At 48.8% G+C, this 24388-nt stretch overlaps 1 protein-coding gene across 3 annotated transcripts in view; it reads left to right on the top strand.

The window, feature by feature from the left end:
- Positions 1 to 24388, top strand: part of Bmal1 (basic helix-loop-helix ARNT like 1) — a 98964-nt gene that overhangs the window by 59139 nt on the left and 15437 nt on the right. For 2 of the 3 annotated variants that reach the window (XM_057777842.1, XM_057777840.1), the window contains exons 3-12: positions 3107 to 3234; positions 7015 to 7141; positions 8120 to 8272; positions 10348 to 10386; positions 10617 to 10658; positions 11995 to 12152; positions 13520 to 13599; positions 17976 to 18068; positions 19535 to 19652; positions 22218 to 22367. In XM_057777842.1, the coding sequence (XP_057633825.1) occupies positions 8133 to 8272; positions 10348 to 10386; positions 10617 to 10658; positions 11995 to 12152; positions 13520 to 13599; positions 17976 to 18068; positions 19535 to 19652; positions 22218 to 22367 (820 nt within the window). In that variant the 5' untranslated portion in view covers positions 3107 to 3234; positions 7015 to 7141; positions 8120 to 8132. The remainder of the gene's footprint in view (positions 1 to 3106; positions 3235 to 7014; positions 7142 to 8119; positions 8273 to 10347; positions 10387 to 10616; positions 10659 to 11994; positions 12153 to 13519; positions 13600 to 17975; positions 18069 to 19534; positions 19653 to 22217; positions 22368 to 24388) is intronic. The other variant, XM_057777841.1, reaches the window with a different exon arrangement.

Below are 24388 nucleotides of genomic sequence, written 5' to 3'. Positions count from 1 at the left end.
TCCCTCCCCTCCTAGTGCTGGGGCCTCATGCATGCTGCGGTAGTGCTGTACTCCTGAACTGTCTGTCTGTCCCCACTAACAGTGATTTGATCCCAGAGAGAAATGGGATGTCTTTGCCTGTCTCTAACAGTTGGAACATAAATGCAATCTACAGGTAGCCTTCTGGGGTACTGGGGCAAGAATGAGAGAAAAGGAACAAGGACAAAAGGTCTTGATGGAGGACTTCAGTGTGGCTGTCTTTCCTGCAGATGCTAGGATGGGCTTCTTAAGGCTTGGAGTTTGGCATTGTCCTGCTCTCTAGAGGAACACTGTCTCCTTTGGTGCCCACTGGCAGCTAACACTCCCACCTCACCTTCTCAGCTGCGCAACCACTCTGCAAGGGCAGCCTGGACTGTGACGATTCCTACCGCCTCCTGCTTCCCTGGATGGCACTCGGGTCCCTGTGCTCTGAGGGGCAGGAGTGGGGGGGACAGTGCCTCGTGCTCTTTCCAGACATTTCACGGGTTCCCCCATAACTGCTTTCCTGGCTCTCCAGTGAGCTCCTCTTTCTACCTCTAGGACTCTAGCTCAGAGGTGGGCATCCGTGTGACTGCAGGGCACAGGTCAGGCTCCAGGAGTGGCCTCTATGTGACATTTACGTGCCTGTACCAGGGAGGGGCAGGCCCTTGGAGCCCTCTGCCTCCAAGGGTCCCTTTTGTAGGTACCCAAGGCCTCCAGGAGCTCCCTTCCCACCTTGCCTCAAGCCCCTTTCAGAAATAAATAGCACAGAAATCTGAGACTTTTGTGTTTTGTTTGTTTGTTTTTTTCTTGGTCCCCTCTCTATTTTTGTTCTTCTGTCTAAGAATGCCGTCATGGAAAGAGAAAGTTTTCTGAAATAGTGTCAAGCGTCCTCTCTTGCTCAGCTCCCTCGCCTGTCTGACGTGTTAGGGATGCGTTCTCGGTTATGTTTTATGTGGATAATGGCAGCGTCTAAGTTAGCGGATATAAATTCTATAAATAAAATTTAATATTAGAAAAATCAATCAAGGTGAGGTATTTCATGTGGAGTGAGGAACTGTAAATCTAGTGAAACCTTGATGAAGCACAGAAGGAGAAAGGACCCGGATTGTCTGCTCATGGATGCTTAGAGTGAGGCATGGAGGCTGCAGGGTTCTAGTTGAGCGGATGGGGGTCGGGGGAGCTCCAATAGCATGGAGACCTTACCAAGGAACAGGTAGGGGAGTCCCCTCGCCACCTAGCCCCTGGGTACCTTGATGCTTCCTCTGGGCCTGAGCCCTGGGCAGTGTGTTAGCACTGAGTGAGCCCAGCATGTCCTGCTAGGGAGTTTGGGATCTTTCTGGCTTAAGGAAAAATGAGGCCTAGAGTGCCCTACGGGAGGAGGACGAGGGCTTTCTCTCACTGGCTGTAGAGGGAGGGGCTGAATCTGGAGAGAATGATGTCTGACAAAACATTCGCAGGGGATACAGGGAAGTAGCTAGATCCATCCTTCAGAGGAGCTCTGGGGAGGAGTGTGTGTGTGTGTGCACATGCATGCACGAATGTATAAACAGGCCCTGCGTGACTTAGGCCTTGCTGACTTGGGAGTTGAGAAAACCATGTTCCACTGGACAGGGACTCAGATGGAGCTAGAGTTGCACACACATGGGAAGCCTGGAGACTGTCACTGTTAGCTCTTTCCCAAGATCTAATGTTTGCATGTGCCTGGACTGGAGTTGACGTGTTGGACCGTGAAGGATTCTGAGCCTGGCTGCATGGAGGAGTCATGGACTTGGATAGTCATCTGGAGGTCTTAGGACCCTTGAGGCAGTAGCATTTTCCAAAGACTGCCAGAGTCAGCCAGTACAGTGCCAGGACTTTTGCTTCAGGAGGTCAGGAGAGCATTCTCAGCTGCAGGTTGCTTGCTGCAGGCAGAACAACATGGATGAGGAGCATGTGGAAGGCCCCTGTGTTCCTTCTACGTCAACCTCCCCCCACACACACACACAGGAAACTACCATAGAGATCTGAAGGGCAGAGTGTGGGCCACAGGAAGGAGGTGGCATTATTGCCACTTGGCTGAAATGACCCCTTGGAGATGTTATGCCCATTTTAGCATTAGACATCTTGGTGTTCACAGGGATTTTCTTTAAACACCTGAGCTGGTCCTGCTGGCATTTGTTTGAGCCAAAAGACTTCTGTCCTTTTCTGTCCTCTGGGTAAAGGTGACTGCTTTCATTTGCACAGAGAGCTGCTTTTAAAAACTTTTTTTTTTCCAAAAAAAATATTGTGTGTGTGTGTGTGTCTGCATGTAGGTATGTCTCATGATGGCAATGGCCATAAAAGCCAGAAGATCCCTTGTCGCTGAAGTTGCAGGTGGTTGTGAGCAACCTGATGTGAGTGCTAAGAACTGAGCTCAGGTCCTCTGGAAGAGTAGCAAGCTCTCTCGACTGCTGGGCTATGTGCCCAGCACTGTTGTTTTGGGAGAGGTCTCTCAGTATCCCATTCTGACTTTGAATTTCCTACCTAGCTGAGGATGACCTTGAACTTTCGACCCTCCTGAATACCTCCTAAGTGCTGAGATTCCAGCCCCGAACCACCACTCCCAGCTTGAACTGAACAATATTGTCAGTTGCTTGTGGTGGCCTACCACTCTCAGTGTGACATTGGCTAGTCTGTTGAACCTCTTGAAGGATTTTCCCTTTGTAAAACGCATACAGCAGTAGTACCTGCCTCCCTGAGTGATGTTCAAGTCTAAATCAGTTAACCCACATAAGTGGATCAGTGTCTGATGTAAAGTAACACCCGGACTTTCACAGTTACTATGTAACCCAGTAAAAGAAGTAATAAAACATGCCTAGCTTTCCTAAGAACATGTCCAGGAATTGATACTTAGAAGGCATGGTTTTCACAGGAAGCGTCTGTCGGATTCATGCTTTTACAACTTAGACATCACAGGGATGTAAAAGACAGCAGTGCTGGGCCAGCGAGTGTGGCCAGGATGTGGTGATGGATGAGCTGGGAGCCTGCCCTATGTGGGTCAGGAGCTAGCCCTCCCATCCCCCTTAGCTCTCGAGAGACTTCCAGATTTGTTTATCCCCGTATGACCTGTTTGGGTTTTCTACTGTAGGGTTTTGGAAGAAGTTGATTGCCTGGAAGGAAGCTACAAAACATGAAAGTCACTTTGAGGTGACCAGCAAGTACAGCAGTCCCTCGTACCTCCCACGCTGGATCGAAGCTTGAGAAGTGTAACTTCAGGTAATAACCCCTGGCAGCTGATGGTCATTGGTGGCCTTCAGCTGTTAGGCTGTTAAAAATGTGAGTCAGATCCTGGTGGTAACCCTAGGTCTGAGATGTGCAAGGGGCAAGGGTCTGTAAACCACAAAGACCTGGAGGGGAGGTTATATATTCAGCCCCTTTCCTGCTTCCCTGAAGGTCGGTGTGAATGTCAGCAGTTACAGTGATCACACACGGTGAATTTTATAAGATGCTCCCCAGATGACAAGCCAGAATAGACAAGATGGTTCTGAAATCTAAGACTAATAGAGGAAAAATAATTTGGAGATTATTATCCCTTTATTAGTAGATTAAGATGTGCTTGGAAGCCACACTTGTAAATACTATGATAGTAGAATGTAAAGAACTAGATTAGGGCGACAGAGTAGTGAGAGTGAACCCAGCTCTTCAGCAGAGGAACCACGTTAGGTGTTTGGTAACACGAAGCATGGTCTAAGAAGTAGGCCTTGGACAATGGTGCATCCACGCTAGGGAGGAAAGAAATGTCTAACCGTAAATGGCATATCAGAACAGTTGCAGAAGGATTGAATCTGTAAGTAGAAAAGGAGAATTAGGGGCTAGAGAAAAGGCTCCGCTGGTAAAGCCCTTGTCGAGCAAGCCCAAGGACCTGAGTTCAATCCCAGGACCCACGTGGAAAACTGGGTATAGAAGCTGGAGGGATGGCTCCATACTTGAGAGCACATTAGTACTCTTGTATGAGACCTGAGCTTGATTCCCAGAACCCACATTGGGTGGCTCACAATTGCCTAACTCTAGTTTCAAGGGGCTCAGGGCACCTGGCCTCTGTGGACACCTGCACTCGTGTACGTGGACATACACATGCTTACAATTAAAACTGTTAAAAGGGGGTGGAGAGATGACTCAGTGGTTAAGAACACTGGCTGCTCTTCTAGAGGACCTGGGTCCAGTTCCCACCACCCACATGACAGTTCACAGTATTCTGTAACTACAGTTCCAGGGTGCCGGTGCCCTCTTCTGACCTCCCAGAGTGCCAGGCACACATAGTGCATGTACATACATACAGGCAAAGACGTTCATATGCATAAAAATAAATACATCTTTAAAAAATACAAAATTTAAACCCGAGTATAGAGGCATGCTCTTGCAATCCAGTACTGGGAAGGTAGGCACAGGTAGATTCCCTGGGGCTTGCTGCAACCAGTCTATCCCAGTCTGTGAGTTCAGTAAGAGAGCCTGTTGCAAGGAATGAGGCACATGATTGGAAAAGGCACCCAAAGTCAACTTCAGACTCTACACATGTACTTGCGTGTGCATACACATCTTTACACAGGAACACACATGAACATGTACACAAGACTAAAATTAAATATAAGCCTGTATGGTGGCTTATGCTTGTAATCCTACCACTGGGAGGTTGAAGTAGGTAGATCACTGCTTTTGGCCAGCCTGGGCTACCTAATGAGTTCCAGGCTACACAGCAAGATCCTGTCTGGGGGGAAAAAAAAGTAAATGAGATAAATTAAAAGTTACAAAATATTGACATAAGGATATTTGTGTTCTATTATTTTGAAAATGATTTTTGTAATGTTTTAAGACTACATAGGAAATTCAAAAGTCAAAAGGAAATGAAAGCAAAAAGCATTTACAGCATCTGTGATGAGCTTCTCTTTGTCGTATGCAGATAATTTTATTCATCTCTGATCTGGTGGAACATTGCTGTGTGCCAGGAAGAGTTCCGCACGCTGGGGGCAGTCATTAGAGCGGAGCCCCTGCTCTCCAGAGCTAACCGCCTCGTGGGGAGGGCGGGAAGGAGGTTGTTATAGGGGAAATGTGGATTCGAACAATTTAAATAGAGGTATTGAAAAGGAGGGTTGGCAGGGTTCATGCTGTATGGCCCTTCAAAGAAGTGTCACTGCAGAAGTGACATTTAGCCGTGTCCTGTTCTGTATTTTTAATTCCATGCCAATAAGAAGACAAATGGCAGGGGTCAGGTGGCTTCTTGACTTGGAGCCTAGAAGGGTGGAGGCCACTTGACTACTTAGGAGGCCGGAAAGGCTTGCTTGGGAGCATGAACATGTCAGTACGGTCTCTGTCACATACTTAGGTGGAGATGTTTGGGACATGAGTGGTTGGACATGAGTTCAGGGGACAGCCAGACTGGAGATAGACGCTTGGGTTTGTCACAGTGTGGGTGGCCTTTGAGACAGTCAGATAGAACTCCTATGGATTGAGCATGGACAGAGACAGTAGCTAGGGAGAGGTCAACTCTGCTGATGCCACTGGGGTAGGGAGTGCGAGCTGGTCGTTTGGTCTAGAAAACCGTGGTCCTTGCTGAACTAGCATGGGCAGCCCAGTCTTGTAAAGACATCGTGTAGGGACAAAGCCTGACCTGGGGACCAGAGAGATGGCTTAGAAATTAAGAGTGCTGGCTGTTCTTCTAGAAGACCAGAGTTCAATTCCCAGCACCCACACAGTGGCTCACATCCCTCTGTGACTCCAGATCCAGAGAACTGGATGCCCCTTTCTGACACCCATGGATGCTAGGCACACAAGTGAGTATATAGACATCATGCAAGTAAAACACCCACCTACATAAAGTAAAGTAAAATTAAATTAGATTTTAAAAAAAATCCTGACCTGAGTTAGATTATTTGAAGAAAACAAGAAAAAGGTGGAGACATAGAAATTGAGACAATAGGAAGACAATGTCCCAAACAGTTTATTTAGGGCTGGGGGATGGCCCAGAACTAAGGTAGAGCATCTGCCCAGCAAATGGCCCTGGGTTTAACATCCTGAGCAATAGGGACAAATAATGTGTTGTTGGCTTTTTTCCCTCCAAGATGCAATTGTATGACAGCTGCTCACCCAGATGAGAATGATCCAGTCGTGTGTGAGCATGGGTGGTGTAGGATTGGCAGGGTTAGGGGCCCTGGAATGATGGTCTTGAGCACCGAGTGGCTGGATTCAGACAGGCCTTAGGGAAGGCGGGGTCTCAACAGCAGTACCCGCTGGGGCTGATAGATGTGTTTGCTGGCCACCATTTGACTTACAGCCAGCAGGCAGGGCTGTGGGTGTGGCTCATTGGCGGAGCATTGGCAGCAGGCACGAGGCCTTGGCATCAGGTTCCAGTGCTGGGGTGGGGGCGGTGGGGGAAGGAGAGAGAGAAAAAGGAGAATTATTATCATCTAAAGTGAGAATGAGGGGGACGTTGGAAGTTGCACAGGAGAGCCAATAGGAAGTCCCTGAGAGCAGAAAGGACACCAGTGGCCAGGGTGTGAGGGGAGGCTGGCAGCCCTGCGGGCCTCCGAAGTGTACGTCTTCTGCAGCACACAGGTGAAGACTGGGCAGAAGGCATGTGGTAGAGAAACGGGGACTGAGTATAGACACCAGGGGAGACAAAGACCTGTGAAGGAAGAAGCAACATCAGTGATAAGTAAAATTCCGGAGACTGGCCAGGCAGCTTTGGGGACTAGAGATCACAAGAGCTGCCCACTAGCTGCCTGAGGTAGTAAAGATGTCGGTTCCAGAAGTGTGTGCGGGAGTTGGCACTGGCCTGCATAAAGATGTCGGTTCCAGAAGTGTGTGCGGGAGTTGGCACTGGCCTGCATGAAGATGTCGGTTCTAGAAGTGTGCCGGAGTTGGCACTGGCCTGCATGAAGATGTCGGTTCCAGAAGTGTGCGGGAGTTGGCACGGGCCTGACTCGTCGGGCTGGCTCCTAGCCTCAGGGCACACTAGTGATTTTGGGGAGCGGGGCTCACCCTTACCCTCTTGTTTTGCAGATGTGGGAACTTGGGCCCAGAGGGTGGGAGTGACCGCCCCAGTCAAATCCTGTGGAGCTTGGAGCTCTTGGCGGCCCTCTGGGCGACCCCTCTTCACCAGGGTTTGGAGTTAAGAGACCCTTACCAGGTACTTACGACTTTTTTGAGCCTGTGTACTCTGTGCTTGTAAAATATGAACTTGGAAAATGACTTGTACTGTCGGACATTTGTGATGTCTGCGTTTAATTATGCGAGCCCGTGCTGGGAACAGGGAGGGAGAGGCAGGGTGGAAGGGGGAGGGGCAGGGTGGGGATAGAGAGAGGGGGGACTGTATTTTCTTAACTCTGCATGAGGATTTAGGCTTTCTTTTGGAGAAGAATCACGGTTAAGACTGGGCCCCACTAAAGCTGCCCAGGCTAGTCTTGAACTCATGGCTCTCCTGCTATTACCTTCCAAGAGCAATGTGTGTGCCTCTTATAGTTCATGCTTTTCCACATTTTTTTTTTTTTTACAAAAACTATAACAAGCACAAAAACCAACTTGTGTTTTATGTTTATTTCACTGATTAATCTGTTCACTAATTGGGAGAAAATGAAACTGCCTACGTCTGAGTATATGTGGGCTATCGGGTCACCACCCCAGTCTCAGTCTCCTTCCTCCAATGTAGGTCCTAGAAGAAGCCATTAAACCTCTCTAGGCACACAGACACTTGTACAAAGACATAGTGTCTTCACAAATTACAAATTAAAATTCTCAAAATAAGCACAAGGCTTTCCCCACCAGCCGGTGTGCCTCTCCTGGGCTTCAGGGTGAGTGCTGCTATTGCAGTAAGCCAGACCTGTGTCCTCAGTGCCGTCTAGGCCCTGCACCACACAGAAGAACATCCTGAAAGAGCTCTCCCAGGGCTGATGGTGACTCATGCTGTCCTTCCAGAGGGCCAGGTTCAGTTCCCAGCACCCTCGTTGGGCAGCACGCAACTGCTCATCACTCCAGCTCTGGGGGACTGGATGCCTCGTGCTTCCAGAGGTACCACACACCCACATGCATACACAGAAGTAAAGATCAAACAAATCTTTAAACATGAGATGTTCCCGGAGAAGTAAGTGTTCTATTGCGATCGTTTCAGTGCCTCCCTTCCAATGGCGGACCAGAGAATGGACATCTCCTCAACAATCAGCGACTTCATGTCCCCAGGCCCCACCGACCTGCTCTCCGGTTCCCTGGGCACCAGCGGCGTGGACTGCAATCGCAAGAGGAAGGGCAGCTCCACTGACTACCAGTAAGGCCCTTGGGACGGTCAGCTCGTGTCAGGGCCTGGGCATAGACCTGCCACAGCTGCCGTTGTCCCCAGAGGAAGGTGGGGGAAGCTAAGGGCCCCTCCGAGTGCTACACATCTGATCTGGGCTTCATCAGCTCCTAGATGTCAAGCAGAGAAGGCCAGCAGCACTGCTGATGTGTTCATGTCACCTCCTGTCCTCAGATTGCTCGTGTCACGGGGGAAAGAACAGCCTTAAAGCCAAATCCTGCCCCCATCCCCTGCCCCCTTCCTGTGCTTGCTCCTTTGAGTAGAACTCAATCTGGGGAAGTGATGTTGGGGAGAGCGCCCATGCAGCCTCTTAGAAGACAGTTTCAACTGCTTAACTCATGTGTATAGCACGGAGGAGTGGGAGTCAGCACATCGACAGCTGCAGGATACTGACTCTGTGTCAGTTAGCACGCGCCTGCAGCGTTCAGTAGTCGTTCTGCTTCTCTGTGGACTTGACTTTTCTTCTGAGAAAGTATATTTTCCTGCTCAGCACCCACTCTCCTGCCCCGGTAGCCCGCTAGGGAGGGAGACAGGGTAGACCGTTCCTAGGCAGGCTTCATGTCACTGAGGCAGCTGTGTGGAGTCCACTGAAGGATTTTCTTTTGTTATATTGAGTGAAAAATCTCTGAGGAGGTAGCGTCCCCAGAAGATGTCCTTTGTGCAGAAGTCCACAGGTCCGATTTGGGGAACACAGCAGCTGGAGCTCAGGTGCCCCTAGGAGATGCTGTGATTAATGTGTAAGTCATTCCAGACCACTGAGAGTCACAGCCCAGGGGAGGGAAAGTGGGTGATTGTGGGGTTCCTGCCAATAGTGCTCGCTCCCCAACACAGACCGGGGCATATCTATGAAGCTTTGTCTTGGGCAAATGCCAATGGAGCAACTAATGTGCTCGAAGATTTCTGTTGGACCTGTGATTTCCAGCCTCATCTTCACCCAATAACCTTCACGCTTCCTCTGTGGGACCCCACGTTTGCAGATTTTTGCAAATTACCTTCTAGAACTCATGTTCTACCCCCTGTAGTTTCCCTATGTTAAGGCCGTTGGCTTCCTCTTACCTGGGTGTGAGCTTGGTCACAGCGGTAGACACAGTTCCAGTGCAAAGGGACACCTTTGCCTGGTGACCGGTATGGCTTCCTCTGAACCCCAGGACTAACTGGAAAAGCTGCCTATGAAATACTCAGGGAACCTAATTGGGAGCCACTGTGTTAGGATGCCCTTGATGTAATCCAGCATTCCAGAAAATAGTCTGTATTGTGTAAAGGGCCACAGTCCTTCCCTTGGGAGACATGGGAGACAGGAGAGAAGGCAGTCAGTGCCTTCCTGATGAGTGTTTGAGTTGGACACAGGAGTGAGCTGCCCCTAAGAAGAGATGAACTCTTCTTTTGGGGATTTTGGTCTTTGTTTACTGAACTGCTAAATGCCACCAAACACGGATCTCTGGGGTCTGTGAAAGGGAGGCAGGCCCTACTGTGACCCCAGGATCCTCTGTGGCTCTCCATACTCCTTTTCATCTCGATTTCTTGAGTCTGGGGATGCCCACTTGGCCTAGGAGCAACCTGTGGTGGCAATGCTTTCGAGATGCTGCCTGGGGTTCTGCTCTGCCCTTCACTATTGGTCGGGGCTTTCATTAGCCCCTCCTCCCTTCATCTGCCACCCAACAAATAGATACGTGCACTAGTATCTTTGGGGTTTGATCTGTTTTGAGATAGAGTAAACTTCCAGAACAACCAAAGAATGAGGTGGCACAGATAGAAGTCTGGCCACTCTGGTTAACTAAGAGTCTCCATGAACACTGTAGATTCTCAATTTTCAAACAGTCATACGGCGAACTAGTTTATTGACTGTATACACACTTTTGTTTGGTAATGTGGAATGCCTGTCTAGGCTTTATAATAAGGTCCACTTGTGTTTTTTCATGTTACTATTATACATCCACTTCTATATCTTGGTTATTTGAGCTTTCTGAATAAATGAGAGCCTTCTATATGATAAGTAATTGCCCTCTACATCTGCATTAACATGTGATTATCTGCTTTTGTTTTTGCAGAGAAAGCATGGACACAGACAAAGATGACCCTCATGGAAGGTACCATAGCCCAGTGTCTTGAACTTCAGTTATCTTGTGGCCATTCATTCTCTTTGCACAGTGAATGTGAGCTCAAGGCTGCCTCCCAATCCCCAGTCTCTAGCATGGCTAATAACCAAAAACCACTGTGTGTAGAGAGGTGTCGGGGGTCTGGCAGGGAGAAAACAGATATGTATAATTCTCCCAGGCATACCTAGGGACTAAATTTTATCTTCTGTCCTCCCCTCCAGGTTAGAATATGCAGAACACCAAGGAAGGATCAAGAATGCAAGGTAAGTTCAACCTCTGATTTTGTCTACAAAACAGTCTACTTTCAGGCGCTTAGAGAGCAGTTGAGGAGGCTCGATGCGTTTATTTCCGGTTGGTAGAGTCATCTCGGGCACTGTCACCTCAGGAAATGAGGAGGTGGCAGCGTGTCTTAGCTTGTTTAAACTTCTGCCCTTGGCTCCCCCATATTGGGCTGGCCTTCGCATGTTGTTATCTATGCACATTTAACCCGGAGGAAACTTTGGAGGTAGCAGAAAGTCCTTCCAGGCTGAAGATCTCTCCAGTCTTCACAGCTGAGTTCTTCCTCACTCACTGGCCCTCCAGAAAACGTGGCTGAGATGCCATTCCTGGGCTGGGTCTCACCTCTGATAAAGATCTTTCTTGTGCTGCAAGTAGTGTCTGAAGGCCAGATCTTAAGCACCCCTGCTCCTCGGAGATCTCCTGACTTGGTCCTTCTTGTCTCAGTTACACTTGCTGATGGCCTTCTGTTGGGTCTTCATGCCTCTCTGCCATCACTAACTAGGGCTGGTTGAGGTTTGTCATGGCAAGCTGTAGACTGGCTGGCTAACCTGACACTTCTGGCTTCTCGGTTGCAGACCAGCCTATGTAGGTGGCTCTGTGTTTCAGTATCTGCTTCTCTATTGGTGATGCTCCCCTGTGGGAGGATGGTTAGAAAACAGCAGGTCACATCTTGTAGGGAAGCGTTCTCCTATCTAGACAGGCAGCCAGTTCAGGGGTAGAGCACGATGCGGCATCCCTCAAAGGAAACCTGGGGACAGACTGAGAATCTGTTATATCTAGGTGGGTCCTGGTTGATCCAAGAACGTGTTATTAGTACCGCTTACCACCACCAGGCGGACATGAGGGCCTCAGCAGGCCACACAGTAGGCTGCTCATGGGCTGCAGAGGCATGTGCTGTGGGATTTGGGTGTTCCGTGGCTGCTTTGGAGGCTTGCTGTGTGGAACCTCTACTTCTTTCTTCCTCCTCCTGTCCCCATCCCAACAACCTAGTCTTACAGAATCTGAAGAAAAGAATAACCAAGGAAAAATAAAAAATTCAGTTTTTGTAGATGCATAACTGTCATATTTTTTTTTTGTCTTAAAAGATGGGGAAACACCAAAAACAAATAAACGAAAAAACAAATCAGTTTTCTAATTCTGAGTTGTCGGTGAGAACGTTTGGGGGTGATTTTCAGTATAAAAGTCTAATTTGAAACATTCTACTGTCTGAATTTCCCATGTCAGAGAATTCTGGAAGCAGTCAGAACTCATTTATTTTTGTCAGTGTTGCCTCCATGCTGGCTCACATCTCAGCTGAAATCATTCTCCTTCCATGTTCAGGGAAGCCCACAGTCAGATTGAAAAGAGGCGTCGGGACAAAATGAACAGTTTCATTGATGAATTGGCTTCCTTGGTACCGACATGCAATGCGATGTCCAGGAAGCTAGATAAGCTCACCGTGCTAAGGATGGCTGTTCAGCACATGAAAACGCTGAGAGGTGAGAGTTCGGGCTTCATCACCGTTATGCCCTTGACCGCAAACGTGACCATCCTTGCCTGCACTGTCCCTGACACAAATGGCGATCTCTTTCTGTATGTGTACCTAAGCAATGTGCCTACGCATCTCAGCCACAGATCAGGGGCCAAGTCAAGTGGTTAGCGAGCTGATGCAGGTACTGAGGGGTAGTTTGCAGTCATATCTCCCCAGATCATATAAACCTGTGAACTTAAATGCCTTTGTGTGTGTACTCGGCTTCCTGCCTACCAGAGCGGGCACCTCTCGGGTTCCCCTCTTTGCCTGTGCCTGCATCCCTTACAATGATCAAAATCAGAAACCGAGGAGCACACAGGGAGGCAGGAAAGAGCCTAGGACTCTGATGAGTGAGTCACAGGTAGAGAGTCTTATTATCAGAAATGAACATAGACGATACTTTTATCTTCTTGGAATTTTCCTGAACTAGATTGACTCTTTGTGAGGGAGGCAGTATTTCCCTTCTTTGCCGAGTGCGGGGAGGGTGAGAAAACAGAGGCAGGAAAGTGGAACCAACTTCACCAAAACTGCGGGAGGAATCTGAAATACAGCACCCGTTTTGGTGAATGCTGTTCCTGGGAATTTCCAGCTAGCCCTGGGCTTCAGGACAAACTTGGAAAGGGTGCTCGACCCTGTGTGACCTACATAGTAAGAGAGGCATGCCTTCATATCTGTATAAGACCACCAGAAATAGGAAGTTGCTTTTGTTCCGAGTTTTGATCATTATTTAAAAAAAAATATTGAAATATTGATTCTCATGTTTGATGAATGAAAACTTGACTTGAGTGAAGGAGAGATGGATTATAATTAATGAATCGTTATCAGATTGGATGGAAAAATTCAAGGGATGTGGATTAAGACATGTGCCTTGTTAGCTGGCGTGAAGGACACAGACATGCCCTTTGCCTCCTTCCGCATGGTACCCTGGGTTTTCACAGATGAGACTTTAGTCTCGCCCTTCACTGGGCCTCTTGCTTTACCACTCTGCATGTCCCAGTCGTTAGTGGCCTTGCTAAGCTATTGCTCTCGAGAATAGCAGAACTGTGTGGATGAGAGTAACATGCTCCCCAGGCTGCCAAGCTTATTAACTTGCCCACGTGGACCCAGGGCCTGGTCCCCCCGCTCCTCGTAATTAGAAAAGTGCACTTAATACCCTGGGAGCAGCAACATTCTCTTTTCAATGAGATTCTTCTTGGGATGACAGGATTCTGTCTCAAGCCAGACCCACCATGTTTTGGCAAAAGAAAGAGGGGTTGGTTCAGCCCAGGTTGCAGGTAGGGGAGTGTGATGCTACCTAAATAGAAACGTCTGCCCACGTTTCCTTTTCTCCCTAAGGTGCCACCAACCCATACACAGAAGCAAACTACAAGCCAACATTTCTATCCGATGACGAACTGAAACACCTAATTCTCAGGGTATGTGGCAGTGGCGGGAACCCCTTTCGCGGCATTGGTTTCTTACTGAGTTCCAGAGTAAGTCCAGCGTGGGAGACTGACATCTTGATACGGAATTCCCGGGGCCCGCTTCCTCTCTTGCTTCCCCACTTTATCTTTGTTTCTGGACACATTTTGCATTCCTTCCATGAAACCAGTTCCACACCTACCTCTCCTATCACTTAGGCAAAGAAGGGAGCGTCCATGGTAGTGTGATTTTTAAGCCAGAGAAGGATTTTGTTAAAAATGGGAGTGAGGATCTAAATGAATGGCTTAGTGGTTTAGAGAGCACTTGGTGCTCTCACAGAGGACCCAGGTTTGATTCCCAGCACCCCACATGGTAGCTTACAACCAGCCATCTGTAATTCCAGGGGATCCAATGCCCCAGAAACACACACAAGAAACACACACACACACGTTATGTGGTACACATATATACACACAGGCAAAACACTCATACATATAAAATGAAATAAATCTAAAAATACCGAGAAAGAAGGGGTAAGTTAAGAATCAGATTTCTTCATGCACATTTAGAGAGTGTTGATTCTGGCAATGGGTGAGACCTTCTCTTCTAACCCAACCACTGACTCAAAAGCTCCATCTGAATCTGTCTGTACACCTGAATCCATCCAGACGTCATTGAAATCGCCAGAGAGGAGGCATGAAAGGGGGTCGCTTTCACCTGCTTGGCCTTCACGCGCGTTGTCTTGCATCATATCTCTGCAGAGGGACGGCCAAGCTGGCATCTTAGGAATTTACGGCTTCCAGAAAGGAGGCCTGTGCCAGGCTCCAGCCATGCTGCTGGGCAGAGGGAGAGGAACTAAGAAACTGAAAGGGGACAAACCTGTGGTCAGCAGCATGCCCTTTGGCACAGCGTAAACAGAGAGAACAGAAAAGTGTAACCAACCGAGAGGTGGAGGACCCACCCGTACCCCCACACGAGGGCTCACCTTGCCTGCCACCCCCACAGTATCATGGCCAGGTCTTTCAGCAGAAGCGTGCAAAGCCCAGGATAGCTCCCACCTCGTTTCTGCTCAGCTTGGTGTCAGGCACATTGTGCTGGCCTGTCGGCTCAGGATGAGCTGCATGCAGTCAGAAGGTTTCAGCCGTAGTGAACAGATCTGATGGATACATAGGTTCTGTTTCCCATGTGACTGGGTTCGAGTGGATGGATACATAGGTTCTGTTTCCCATGTGACTGGGTCCGAGTGGCTGTGCGGGTGCTGTTGTAGCTGTTGGTTTGCAGGAGCCACCCTCTCTCTCTCTGCTCACACAGCTGGCTAAGTGAACACACTGGCTGATTTGCTCCATACAGCAGGGGCTGCGCCAGGTCTGAGGAGTCAGTAGTCTTCTCTGTTAACTTGTTCTGCTTCTCTGGCGTGTTGGTGCCTGTGAACCGATGTCCAGTCCCTTACCATTTCCAGGGGTCCACTTGCTAAGAATTTGCATCAGTAGAAGGCAGGTTCCACTCACATATTTATGTCTTTTTTTAGTGGGCAGGGTAATAGGATCTTTATTCCCCATTTCTCACTAGGTCCTTTCTCATTTTACTTTCATGTCATATATACACATATACATAGGTGTGCATTTTAAATCTGCATTCCACATATAAGAGAAAGTGTGATATTTGTCTTTCTAAGTCTGGCTTAAACATGATCTCCAATCCCATCTATGGTCATAATTTTTTCTTTACAGCTGAATAAATGATTCCATTACACACATGCACGCACATACACACACACACACACACACACACACACACACTTTCCCCCCTTTATCCATTCTTTGCAGTTTTTGATGGCTGTCTGCACTGATTTATATGATGGTGTCATAATTAGCAGCTGGTCCTTATTCCTTTTGTGAGCAGTGCAAGCTATCTTTCCTATGTGCCTTCACTAAGGACCTTATTCTAGCCCAGGCTGGCCTAAAACTCACTCCGCAGCCCAAGCTGACCTCAAAATTTTGCAGTCCCCTTGCCTCAGTCACTTGGGTGTTGAGATTCCAGCCCTGAGCCTGACTTTCAGAATCTCTAATACAGAGTGAGGGTCAGTCAATCTGACCAGCTTACAAGGTCCACATACTCTGCTTCCCTGCGTTTTGAACCTAGACGGACTACTCAGTTACTTACTCATGAACAGCCATCCCTACTGAGAAGGAACCAACCCTGGCTGTCCTTATGGCTGCTCTCTTGGCCCTTGGCACTGACTGACCCCCAAAGCTCTGCTCTCAGCTGACCCCACACCCAGCTTCTTTGCTTGGCTGTCTGACTTCCAGAGCACAGCGTCATTTGGAGCCTGCAGTACTGACTGAACCCATACTGATTCTGCCCCCTGCCTGCCCTCCATTGCTCAGGTCTCGGGCTTGCCCAGTGTTCCCACCAGGTTGTCAGCCACTTTCCTTGCAGCATCCCCACCTCAGCAGAAACCCTGAGAACACTCCTCCTCTGAGATATGACTGTCTGTAAGGCAAGTGAGGAAGTTATTAATATCCAATTTTTTGACATAATGAGGCTTCCAGCGGATGGTGCCAGGAAAATTTCTTCCTTCTCACTGTCATCCTTCACCCTGGCCCAGCTTAGGGACCTGAGCTCCCCGTGGCTGATGGCTTGACAGGGTCTCATACTGAGTGATTCTGTCCCCCTGCCCCCTTGTTCTTACTTTTACACCCTAGGCAGCTACCTGCTCTAGCTATTATGTCCTAGGACAGTTGCTGTTGCCTGTGCTGGCCCTTTATGTCCAAGACAGTTGCCTGTGCTGGCCCTTTACTTTCTGGCACTTGAATTCATGCCCTAGTTCTTTGAACTAAACTATATTCTGTATTCTTTGTGAAAAGAAAAGACTTTTGTTTTCTTTTTCTTTTCTTTTAGAATTTGTCAAAGACTTATGGCTTACTCATGTGGTGGCAGTTACCATCAGGTCCTTGTTCCCCTTGTGACCAGTGCAAGCCATCTTTCCTATGCGCCTTTACTAGACCTTATTCTAGCCCAGGCTGGCCTGGAGCTCACTGTACAGCCCAGGCTGACCTCAAATTCTTGCAGTCCCCTTGCCTCAGTGTCCTGGGTCCTGGGCTTCCAGACCTGAGCCACCACACCTGGCTTTCAGGATCTCTCAGAACACAGGGCAGCAGAGTCTCAAGAGCAAGTGTGTGAGGGGAGCCCCAGATTCCACCTGTACTTAAGCTGAAGGGGAGGAAGGATTTCATGCTGGAAGTTTTATTTTGTTCTGCTTTTGCAGAAGTGGGGCTTGAACCCGGGTCCTCATGGCTGCCAGGCAAGCATCTCATCACCACTGCTGCTTTTTCTTACAACACAGATTGCTCAGCCTTGGGCGAAAGTAAATGGCTGAAGGCAGCAGTTCCTGAGCCTGTGCACATTTGAACTGGGCTGTGTGTTGGGCGCATGTGCAGCGAGTGGGAAGGTGTCTAAAAGAACACAAGCGACCCACCTTCCTGCCAGGCCATCAGCAAAAACCCAGTAACCCCACTGTAGATGTGAGGTTTGAAGGCCTGGAGCACTCCCTGTGAAGGAGGGTGTTCAAGTTCAGATCAGATGGCAGCTGAGAGCCTCCAGATGGAATTCTGATCTTAAAGGGTCCTTGCAGTCTCAGGGTCTACGTTCTCCATGGCAGTTGTTCAGTTCGTTTCCAGCTCTGTGATAAAAATAACCTGGCAAAAAGCAAGGGCTTGTTTGGCTCACACTTCCAATTCTCCTGATCCGTTATTACAGGGAGGTCAGGTGCCCTTTAGATACCGCACCCACAGGCAAGAGCAGCGAGAGAGTACTGCGTGGATCCTTGCAAGCTGTAGTCAGAAACAAAGAGGATAAATGCGTGAGCCCTTGCCTGCTTGCTTGTGCTCAGATCTTCTCCTCTCTTCCAGTGTAGAGGCCCCCTAACTACCCAGGGAATGGTGCTGCTTCTAAGGGACAGAAATGCCCACAGGTCATCTGGTCAAGATCATTCCTCCTTAAGACTCTTCTTTCTGAGTGACTCCAGACTGTCACGTTGAGAGCGGAAGTTAGCCAGGGCAGAGGGACTGTATTAGAGCGGTGAAGCCTAATTCTCCCGGCCTGCATACAGCCAGAAGATTAAGTTTAAGCTGAATTCGTTCTGAAACAGGACTTTCTTTAGTTGGCCTGTTCCCCCTGATCATTAGATGACACGGAATACACAGCCTCCTGGGAGGGAATCCTAATGCAGTCACACAATATTGTCTGTAAGCATCCTCTTCCTCTAACGTCCATGAAGGTGTCAGTGTGTGGCCCCGTGCGTTGGAGCCGTAGAAAATGAATCCCTGATTTGCTTTCAGATCGTGTGTTCTGACCTGTGATAAATTGATTATCCATTTCTCCTGATTAGGCAGCAGATGGATTTTTGTTTGTCGTAGGATGTGACCGAGGGAAGATCCTCTTTGTCTCCGAGTCCGTCTTCAAGATCCTCAATTATAGCCAGGTAACGTTTGAGCCCCTGCTAGCGGTTGTCAGCTTTATGGTTGTTAGACAAAGTACTCAAGTTTTTCAGAAGAATTGAAGTATATGGGTCACATGTGATATCCTTCTTCAAAAATCTTAACTTCTTAATGGAGAGGCGAATTTACACTCAGGAAGAATTTTAACGGGTTCTATATTTCCCCCAATTGGAATATGTGACTCCGATCCAGCCAACAGCTTAAGTTTTCTCATTGGTACAAAGTGAAGATCCCACATCTGTGGACTAGGAGTGCGGAGTGAAGCTGTCAGACAAGGGAGAGAAAGGCAGACAGGTAACTCAATGCCCAAGAATAAGAACCTCGGACTTTTACCTACAATGCTGGGAAGCTCTGTTGAGCCTTAGCGTCCTCCACACGTTAATAATGACCCAGGCGGTCTTAGTTTCCTGTCTTGTTGATGAGATAAACACACCATGACAAAAGACAACACAGGGAGAAAGGGTTTGTTCCAGATCACAGTTCAAGGTCACAGTCCATCCCTGAGGGAAGTCACAGTGTCAGGAGGTTGAGGCAGCTGGTCACATCACATGCATAGTCAAGAAACAGCCAGCAATGGATGCATGCAAGCCCCACCTCCCTTTCTCCATGTATGCAGTCCAGGATCTCAGACAGGAAATGGGCCTGGAGAAGTGGGTGAGTCGTCCCACATCAATTAACAATCAAGATCACCCCAGCAAGCATGCTCAGGGTCTTCTGGGTTCTGTTAACATTAACTGTCATACGCTGTGTTTTGGGATTGCCTGTAGGATTAAATAAGAGGGGCATATGAAAGCTAGAATAATCATTTTACCTATTATATCCTCAGAATATTTGTTAATTCATTTATTCATTTACATCTTGGAAGTTGCACAGAAGCATGGTAGGCAGAAGATTTTAATCAAAAGACATGTCTATAAATGAGAATCTATGTAAATTTAGCTTCCCCAAGGTGTTTTATTTTTCTTCTCCTGGCACTCGTTAAGGGAGGCTTGTCGTCTCTGTGAGTGGATACAGTTGACAAAGGCACACAAAGCTAGGCCTTGGCTGGTTGGGCACTTACTCTAGTACTCAGGTGGCTGAGATAGGAAGGTCTTGAATTTCAGGACAGCCTGGGCTACCTAGATTCCCAGGCAAGGTAGGGTTACACAGGGAAATTCTACGTCAAAACAAACAATACCCTGTCAAAAAAGAATGAAGGGGCATAATGTCAGAGTTGGAGATAGCCCACTCTCTCTGTTTTTTCCTGCTGGGGAACTCAGGGTGTTGGACAGGTGTCTCTTCCTGGTGTCTGTCCAGGCAAAGGGCTGGACCTGTGTGCAGGGTCACATGAATGTGTGAGAGGTTTGGGCTTAAGAACATAGTAGAGGCCGGGGCTGTGCAGACTCTCAGTGCTGCTGTGCCTCTGTACCTCACTGGTGCTGACCTATCCGTTCCCATTTCATCCCCACAGAATGACCTTATTGGCCAGAGTTTGTTTGACTACCTGCATCCTAAAGATATTGCCAAAGTCAAGGAGCAGCTGTCTTCCTCAGACACCGCACCCCGTGAGCGACTCATTGATGCAAAGAGTGAGTGCCAGGGGGGCTGTGTGTTTCCTCATCACTACCCATCCGCCCCCACGCTGCCGCACCAATGCCCAGCCTCTCCCGTCTCACCTCTCTGCCATTTTTATCCATGATAGCTGCTTGCTGTGGCTAACTGGACTTATTTATGGTCACTTCGGTTTGTTTACATTGTAGTCTATAAAGCAGAGAAGCTTCAGTATGCAGATTTAGGAACTACTTCGACTTTATTCTGTCTGATTCTGGTCTTGCTTTTCAGAAACTAGAACTCCCTAGTAGCGTGCTCCTGAGGTGAAAGGACTCACACTGTCTTGTTCCTCCAGAACAAATCTCTCTCTCTCTCTCTCTCTCTCTCTCTCTCTCTCTCTCTCTCTCTCTCTCTCTCTCTAATCTGAGTTGCGCTCATGCAGCCTCAGAAGATAAACCTAAGAACACTTAAAATGCCAATGTTTCAGCCAGGGTTGCTACACAGAGAAACCCTGTCTCCAAAAACAAACAAACAAAAGGTCACTGTTTCTTGTCTCCGCACTTCCTGTAGCCTTAGGATCAGCATCTCTCTGGCCCCAGCCCCTTCTCCCCACAGCTGCTCTCTGCTTCTCAAGTCAGGACCCAGGAGCTGGCCCCGTGGGAAGCTAGGCACACATCCTGCCTCCCCCAGTACGAGCTGTGTGGCCATGAGGACGTTATTCCCCTCTCTGTGCCTGTTTCCTTATCTGCAAAACAGACCGAGTTCATTGGAGTGTTGGAAAGATTAACGATACTGACTTGCTACACGAAGAATGTTGATGGTTCCCGGCACGTGGCAAGCGTGGCACTGGTGTTGGATCTGTCAGGGCACAGGGCAGTCTTGCCTAATGGCTTTCTCGTTTCTCAGCTCTCCTTGTTGATGGCTGATGGAGACCGTGGCAGAGAACTCCCCTTAAAGCACCCTTACAGGAAGTTGCATTTCTTTATAAAAACAAACGTTGGCCCTGGGACCTGTTGCCCTCTGTAGCCTGGCCTTGGCACCTTTCACTGACCTAAGGAGAAAAAGATGAATGACATTTTGTCCTTGAGGTTCTTCCCACATGGTCAGGAGACAGGGATATGGGCAGCAATAATGCCAGGCGTGGAGCATGGGGTGGGTAAATCTAGTGGGGTATGAGGGCAGATACCACTGAGTCCGTGGCAGCTAAGGTTGGTTTGAAAAGATGGATTAATGTGTCCCAGGAGGAGAAGGGAGATGAGCAGAGGAAGCCGTCTGTGAACAGGTACCAGGGTGGAGTCTCATAGTCGGTTTGTTGCCTGTACAGCAAAACGTACAAGGAGGGAGAGCTGACCAGTGGGCAGGCTTGGGTTGGCATTCTGGAGAAGCTGACAGAGTCAGTGTTGTGGAGGGCAATGTGGAGAGGAGCCCTGGGCAGTGGCCACTGCTTGGCATGGCTGTGGTGCCCACCCGCCCCATGGTGTCTGTAGTCCCAGCTTCCACAATGCTGAGGAGTGTAAGGACACACGTGTGTCAAAGTCAGCTGACCTTTCAAGGCCTTGCTCTACCTGCAGAGAGTAAATTCACAGCCCAACCCCACAGAGCATAAGGCCCAGGGGTCTGTCCCCAGTGCCGTGGCTAAAACCGCAAGTCTGGTTTTGGGTGTGGGGTAGCCACATGAGTCAAATTAAGAATAAATGCAAGGCCGGGCGGTGGTGGCGCACGCCTTTAATCCCAGCACTCGGGAGGCAGAGACAGGCGGATCTCTGTGAGTTCGAGACCAGCCTGGTCTACAAGAGCTAGTTCCAGGACAGGCTCCAAAACCACAGAGAAACCCTGTCTCAAAAAACCAAAAAAAAAAAAAAAAAAAAAAAAAGAATAAATGCAAAGCTAACTATGACATTTCACCAAACATAATGAACCTACGATATTATCTTGATGTTACTATCTTGATGTAGTTGTTACAAAAGGTTTAAATTCGTTAGCATTGTTTGATGCTGTCTCTGAATCCTGCGTGCTCTTCACTCACGGCCCTTTTCAGCTCAGAAGAGCCACATTCGGTAGCCGTGTGATACTAGCGGCCCTGATCCAGAGCACACACCTAGAATGGGGGCCGTGAATTGGGCCCCCAAAGGAGTCTGACCTGTCAAGCAGAAATTTTAAGGCAATCCTGTGCCCACCACCCACATTCCAGTATCCCAATCCTCTGCATCCATTGAGTAGGACCCCCTGTCCTTCGGCCAGGGACCAGGTGTCTGCCACTTACTTGGCACTGATTATTGAGGTTCCCTGTTACCAGTCCCTAGTGTACCTCCATTTCCCGCTCATCCTCGGGTCCTGTCGGGCAGGAATACTTTGCTGTGTTTCTTTTTACCCTGAGACCGGCCCACCCCCTGTCTACTGCACTTCCTGCCCATCTGTAAACATCCGTATGTTTACATGGGACCCCTCCATGAACGCTTTGACCTCTAAGCCCGAGAGAAATGTTACCTATGGCATATCATGTTTGTGACCAGTGCGGCAGTAAAGGCTGTGTTTGAGGTCACGCTGCCCCTCCTGACAGGCGACCTGGCCCTCATTTCACCGCGCTTTGTGTTGGTTTGCAGCTGGACTTCCGGTTAAGACAGATATAACCCCCGGGCCATCCCGATTGTGCTCTGGAGCTCGCCGCTCTTTCTTCTGTAGGATGAAGTGTAACAGACCTTCAGTAAAGCTGGAAGATAAGGACTTCGCCTCCACCTGCTCAAAGAAGAAAGGTACAGCTAGCGCCCTTTCCCATCCTGGGCCTTGCGGAGGGCGTGCCTGGGCGCGGGGCTTTTCAGATGGCCAGAGCTGCAGTTCCTAAGCCTGCAGCCAGGGCCTGCTCTCATCTGAGAGCCTTGGGCAGCTGGACTAGGGATGGGCGGGCATGAAGCCCTGATCTGTTGCCAAGGGTACTGATTAGAATAGGCTTTCTGTGTTTAATTTCTGTCTAGCCCTGTTGTGGCCTGGAAAAACATACTCAGCCACAGATCTGTCTCTCGAGTACCCACTCTTCTAGACTCCTCCTGGCCAGTTTCCCCAGTGACATCATGAGTTAAATGGGATGCTATTCAAAGCTCTGGCTTCTTGCAGAGTTCTCTCCCTGGTCCCTTTAGCTGCCCCCCCCCACCCCGGTCCTGGGACTGCTTTCCTCTGTCCACACTGACGTGTGTGTGTGTGTGTGTGTGTGTGTATAATGTCACCCACAGGTGACATTCCTTTCTCTTTTGAACTCCGTGTACGTAGGTTAAATCTACCTTCCTAGGAAGCCTCAAGGGCATTTGCAGAGTAACCACTGGGGCCCATACTGCTGTCTGCTAATACTACTGATTTTACTTATGGTATTTAGTTATGCCCAGGTATAACCAGAGAATTATTTATTTATTTTTTTGGTTTTTCAAGACAGGATTTCTCTGTAACTTTGGAGCCTGTCCTGGAACTAGCTTTTGTAGGCCAGGTTGGCCTCGAACTCACAGAAATCCTTCTGCCTCTGCCTCCTGAGTTCTGGGATTAAATGTGTGTGCCACTACCACCCGGCTAACAGAGATTTTTTTTTAAAAAAAACATTTTATTTTTATTTTATGTATATGAGTGTTTATTTGTATGTAATATCAGTGTACCACATGCTGCCTGGTACCCACAGAGGCCAGAAAAAGGCATTGGATCCCTTAGGACTGGAATTAAAGATGTGGTTGCTAACAACCAAGCCCTGCTCTTCCGCAAGTTGTTCTTCCAGTTGTGGAACCAGAGAATTTGGAGAAACACCTAGGCTCCTGCAGCCGTAACAAGCTAGGCTAGGCCACTGTCCCCAGTAGAGAGACAAGCAGGGAGCCGTGTCAGCAGTGTGGCCATACTGGGGAGAAGAACAGATAAAGGGGTCCAGTCTGTCTGCTGGGGAACTGATGTGTGCTTTAGGGTTAAATAGAGAAAGAATTGGAGCAAGGGGCAAGCCTAGTTCCAGCTGTGGTCTGGGCATGGTCTCGCTAAACACTGTCTCAGCTCGGTTCCCAAACAGTGGGCCAAATCTCTCCTGACGATGATGTGAAGAGACAAGGCAGGCTTGGGAGACCATTGCCTCTGTTCTAGGGTGCAGTCTTGCCCTCACGGGTAACTGCCCTCATTTGGAGTGTACTGCTCCTCCTGGGTTTGTTCTTTCAAAGTCCAGGGTGATGGCAGGTTTGAGACAATGGTTTACCTTTGTGCCTCCAGCCAAAGTAAAGGAGGCAATACAAAATGAAGACGGAGGAGCCAGGCCGTCATCCTGCCTTGTTACTGCTTTGAGGGTTCCATGTTTTTCAGCCAAGGCAGCTTCTAAGAGCCCGTTTCACCTCTTGCAGCCAGCCCCCCTCAACTCTCTCAGGTCTGGTGTCTACACCAGTGCCTTTTGCTCCACCACACGGCTGTGGGGCGGCCCTGTAGCAGTGAGTCGTCTTATCCCCTACCCCCATTTAAAATCCTTCATTGCTTCCTGCTACTCTTGAAGAAACTTGGCAGTTAACATATGATGCAGATGAAGTTCCTGCCACTCCTCAGTACATCTGAGCCACGCTGACTTTCCCAGGCTTTCAAGGTCCAATGTGTACACTCCTCTCTACTTCTGATTGGAATTTCTTTCCAGTTTCTTCACCTTCTCCCCGAAGGTGCCTGTGTCTTCTTCTGGTACCCCACAGTCTTCCTTTCTGGTGCTTTCTCATAGTTTTTTTCATGCTTGTATAAAGTCGGCCTCCTTGGCTATCAGGTAACTCTGATATTTTTC

The sequence above is a fragment of the Chionomys nivalis genome, chromosome 8 (genome assembly GCF_950005125.1).
Source record: "Chionomys nivalis chromosome 8, mChiNiv1.1, whole genome shotgun sequence".
Taxonomy (NCBI): domain Eukaryota; kingdom Metazoa; phylum Chordata; class Mammalia; order Rodentia; family Cricetidae; genus Chionomys; species Chionomys nivalis.
Note: the sequence above shows the minus strand (reverse complement) of the source record. Positions and strands in the feature narration are given on the sequence as shown.